The sequence below is a fragment of the Merops nubicus genome, unplaced genomic scaffold (genome assembly GCF_000691845.1).
Source record: "Merops nubicus isolate BGI_N331 unplaced genomic scaffold, ASM69184v1 scaffold4758, whole genome shotgun sequence".
Lineage (NCBI taxonomy): Eukaryota > Metazoa > Chordata > Aves > Coraciiformes > Meropidae > Merops > Merops nubicus.
In genome coordinates, this window is record NW_008627649.1 from 12,522 (window position 1) to 16,948 (window position 4,427).

The 4,427-nt window shown below is 35.8% G+C and overlaps 1 protein-coding gene across 1 annotated transcript in view; it reads right to left on the reverse strand.

Moving 5' to 3' along the window:
• POT1 (protection of telomeres 1) overlaps nucleotides 1–4,427 on the reverse strand; it is a 64,893-nt gene that overhangs the window by 2,251 nt on the left and 58,215 nt on the right. Inside the window, exons 16-17 of the mRNA XM_008946383.1 lie at nucleotides 3,560–3,654; nucleotides 1,889–1,980 (exon numbers count right to left, since the gene is read on the reverse strand). Coding sequence (XP_008944631.1) covers nucleotides 1,889–1,980; nucleotides 3,560–3,654 — 187 coding nt within the window. The remainder of the gene's footprint in view (nucleotides 1–1,888; nucleotides 1,981–3,559; nucleotides 3,655–4,427) is intronic.

The window sequence follows — 4,427 nt, forward strand, 5'->3', positions numbered from 1 at the left end:
CAGCTGGCACTTTTGAAGAAATTGTGGTTTGGGTTCGTTTTTTTTCTTCCCAGTAGGTAAGCTGTAGTACTGAGCAGTATCTGGTAAGACTGATTTACCCTTAAGAAGAGATTTTTGGAATTCTACATTAAGAGATATAAAAATGGAAAAAGACAGAAGAAGGAAAAGATGACTAGCTGAAATAGGGGTTGCAGTCTTTCATGTCCTTTGCTGCTAATACACTGTGTATTTTAAGAAAACACACTTACATTTTTCCCAAAATTATTTTTACTTACAGTCTTAAAATTAAACAAGGAAAAGTATTCCTTCAAAGTCCTTATAAAAGTCATTTAGTACAATGGTGGAAAATATGCAAATATATACACATTAAACAGCTATCCTGTGGGGGGAAAAAAACAAAATCCACTAAATTGTTTCTCTGTCCCACATTGGACAAAGTCATAATTCTGAAGCACCTCTGTAGAATCACAGAATGATTTGGGTTGGAAGGGACCTTTTAAGTTCATCTAGTCCAACTTCCCTGCAGTAAGAAGGGACATCTTTAATCAGATCAGGTTGCTCAGAGCCCTGTCTAACCTGATCACGAATGTTTCAAACTATGCTTACAGACAAAACCAAGCCAGGAGAACCACAAGTATAGAGGAAAAAAAAACTTAGAATAATTTTTTTTGCGAACTCGGGCACTACTATGAGAAAAAAAATAAACCCAAACCAAAACCACCACCCCCAAACCGCTGAGGTTCTACTCAGAGCTGAAGGGGTTATACCACAAACCAGATTAAGCAAGACACTGTTTCACCACACTGGGTTATACATATTGAAGCCCCATCTGGCAATGCCTCATGCCAGGGTACTGTTTTAACACTTCAAGGAAGATGTGGGCCACCTGGGAAGAAAGAATCCAGAAGAACAACAGTGAGGATGGTCAGATTTTTTCAAAGAACTCTGATATAGAAGAATAAAAGTCAGATATGAAAAAAAAAAAAAAAAACACACCCTTATATGAAAGAAGACAGAATGAATGTGCTTTTTTAGAAGGTAAAAATCATTTCACAGTGTGTAATGACAGGAGCACCACCCAGTGTCTCAGCCCCACCCAGTGTCTCAGATATCAGGAATGGTCTTAAGCTGCTTCAGACAAAACTGAAGAGAGGTTAATTCTAGGGTGAGCAAAGTAGTTGAAGAAATTGCTTCTGAAATCTAGACAAATACCTGTATAGCTATAGCTGAGTCCTGCCTAGGTTCAGGGAAAGGAAGGCCCACCCCTTCTGCCCCACGGTCATATGAAACAAAAATCAAGAACTATAGAATCATAGAATCATTAAGGTTGGAAAAGAGCTCTAGTTACTGAATGGAAAGATTCTGCTGAGAGTTAGAAAAATATGTAATGATATTTTGAAATAATCTAGAAGTTACCTGCATAAATCCTGAAACATACCTATCATTCACACATCATTCAGGCTGCATAATTAAACATTACCAAAAAAAGCTAATTCAGTCACAGGAATGTATAAAAATCTGTGGAAATACCAAATAATCTATTTACAAGCTTCAGTGTTGTTTTCATGCTTTCATATTGAAAAATTACTAAAAATTATAATCTGTGCATCTTCATTGACAGAGGGTATTAATAACACTATAGCACTTGTTACTGTCTCTGAAGAACACTGCAGGCAACATACAATGATATTGAAAAATTACTAAAAATTATATTCTGTGCATCTTCACTGACAGAGGGTATTAATAACACTACAGCACTTGTTACTGTCCCTGAAGAACACTGCAGGCAACATACAATGAATATTTTTGTACATACATTTACTCTTTTAAAAACAAATACAATCCAAACCCACAATCTGTGGATCTACCTTTACCAAGATATACTTACATAATCAAAAAGGTATGCATTTACTGCTCCTGTTCCATCAACCAGTGTAAACCTCATAATAAAAACATACTGGAGTGGCTCAATACCTAAAACTGAAGAGAAAAAAAAATGATCTGTTTCTTAAGTGAATATGGAAGACAAATCCCAACAACTCAAGCTGATGATATCCATCCTTTAATAGTAATTTAATTAATTTTGAATACTGTCATTAAAAGTATAAATTGACAGGCAAAGAACCAGAGGCTCTGAATAGCAAAATGTGGTTTGTATTTTGAGAGCATATTGAAATTTGTCTAGACACACTTCGATAAATGAGGCTATAACAATGCATAAAGATTTTTAAGTACTTACTCTCATCCTAGTAAAAGTAATGCTATTATTTGCTTAGGTCCTACCTTGGTAGGATCCTCCTACTCCTGTTCTTTTATTCACTGAAGATTAAAGAAGACTTGCTCTTAATTCAGTCATAGTAAGACTGCATTCCCCCTGAAAACATGTCTCCTGAGGAAAACAATTTGTTTCATGTGATGTTGCAAAAGCTGCTAGGCAAGGTTTGACTCAGGAAAACTTCACTGGCAGTACTGAAAATGCTCCAGCTTAAGTAAATGACTACAGTCATTCTCTCACCGGCAGCAGTAACCATTATGCTGCAAACAGAAACTGTCTTAAGCATACAAAGTTACTGCAACTCTGCATCAATCTTTTCTGGATACATCTACTTAAATTGGCTAGTCATTTCCTGTTGAATTGATCTGATGTATTTGCAGGTTATTATTTAGCCTGAAAATACAGATGATGAAAGAATAATAAACATAAAAGTCTAAATTCAAGAAAGCATTTAATGAATAATGCTTTCATTTTGAGAATTAAATGCCAATCACAGGTGCTGTAACACTGCTTAGTTACATATTACATTTATTTAACAGAATATGATTATGACAGTTTAAGAGAACCACTGTATTGTTCAAATAGCTTTTTTTTCTTTTATTATGTCTTGACCATGCTTAGATACTAATAGATATCCTGACTTTGTGAGAACATGAATTGATATACATGCCAATATTCCTTTTCCTTGATGTGTTGTGAAGTGTTAAGCTCCATTTTACCGTTTATGTTGACTACACACAAGGAACACTAGGAACACACAAAGCATGGAACACACATACATGTTATGACACAATTATTTTCATTTGAATATTACTTCTTGCAAACTCTCTGGAATATGCTTTGTATGGATAAGGGTTACAGAAGATGAAAGTCTAATTTGTACTAGTTATTAAACAAGACACTCTTTACTTCAGGTCAGAAAAACTGTACCTTCAAAATCAAATGCACAACGAACTTCTACAACTGCAAGCATGTACACAGCTTAAAAATGACAGCTGTAACAAAAAACTCATCACATCTGTACTACGACAGCTGTTACTCATGACACCTAAGGTAGAAGAAACTACTCAATAAATAAAATCCTTTAATTCATACTGTAATAGTTTCAAAAATAAATATGTTATTTCAACTGGTAAAAAGTAAGTTTTATAGCTTTATAGTCAAGCATAACTGTAAGTTTCATGCTTTCTGTACAAAACTGCAACCCAGAAACAAAACTATTTCATATAAAAACTTCATAATCAAGGCACAAAAGTACTTCAGGACAGTATCATGTCAGCTGACCTTGTGCTATTTCAGTTGGTTCCCATGATGGTCGTTGTTCTGCAGCAATGGAACTTAAATTCTTGATAGGCTTTGGAGTTGAACACAGCTTGCACCTAGCATTTAAAACAAGATACTGAGACTAACCAAGCACTGATTTACTTATAATGCTAGAACATTTCTGCACAGGAAAAAAAAATAATTCTGATTTTCTTACGCAGTGGGAGTGCAAAAGTATTTCTACTGCTGCTTAAAATTACTGTTTTGCCAGACACACAAGCTTTAGACCACATCAAAACTATTAATGCTGCCTTTGAATCACCCCTGAGAAGAAATAAATCACTGTGGTCTGGAAAAGACCACCTCAATGAATAGGAGGGAGGAAAACTGGACATCAAGGCTGACATAGTTGGGGTTGTTCAGCCTGGAAAAGAGAAGACTCCAGGGAGACCCTATTGCAGCTCTTCAACATATAAAGGCGATAAGAAAGATGGAGAGAGAGACTTTTTACCAGAGTTTGTAGTGACAGGACAAGGGGCAACATTTTAAACTGAAAGAGGGTAGATTTAGACTGGATATAAATATGAATTTTTTTACAATGGGGGTGGTGAAAGACTGGAACAAGTTTCCCAGAAAAGTTGTGGATGTCCCTTCCTTGGGAGCATTCAAGGTCAAGGCCCATCCAACCTGGAGCAACCTCAACTAGTGAAAGATGTCTTGTCCAGGGCAGGTGTTTGGACTAGATGATCTTTAAAAGTCCATTCCAACCCAAATGATTCCCTGATTCTAAGATTGCTACACTGCTGCACATATATCCATATGTCTGCAGTAAATATATATTCACATGTCACTACTTTGCTGTTCACCAATACAGACAACATCTGACTTT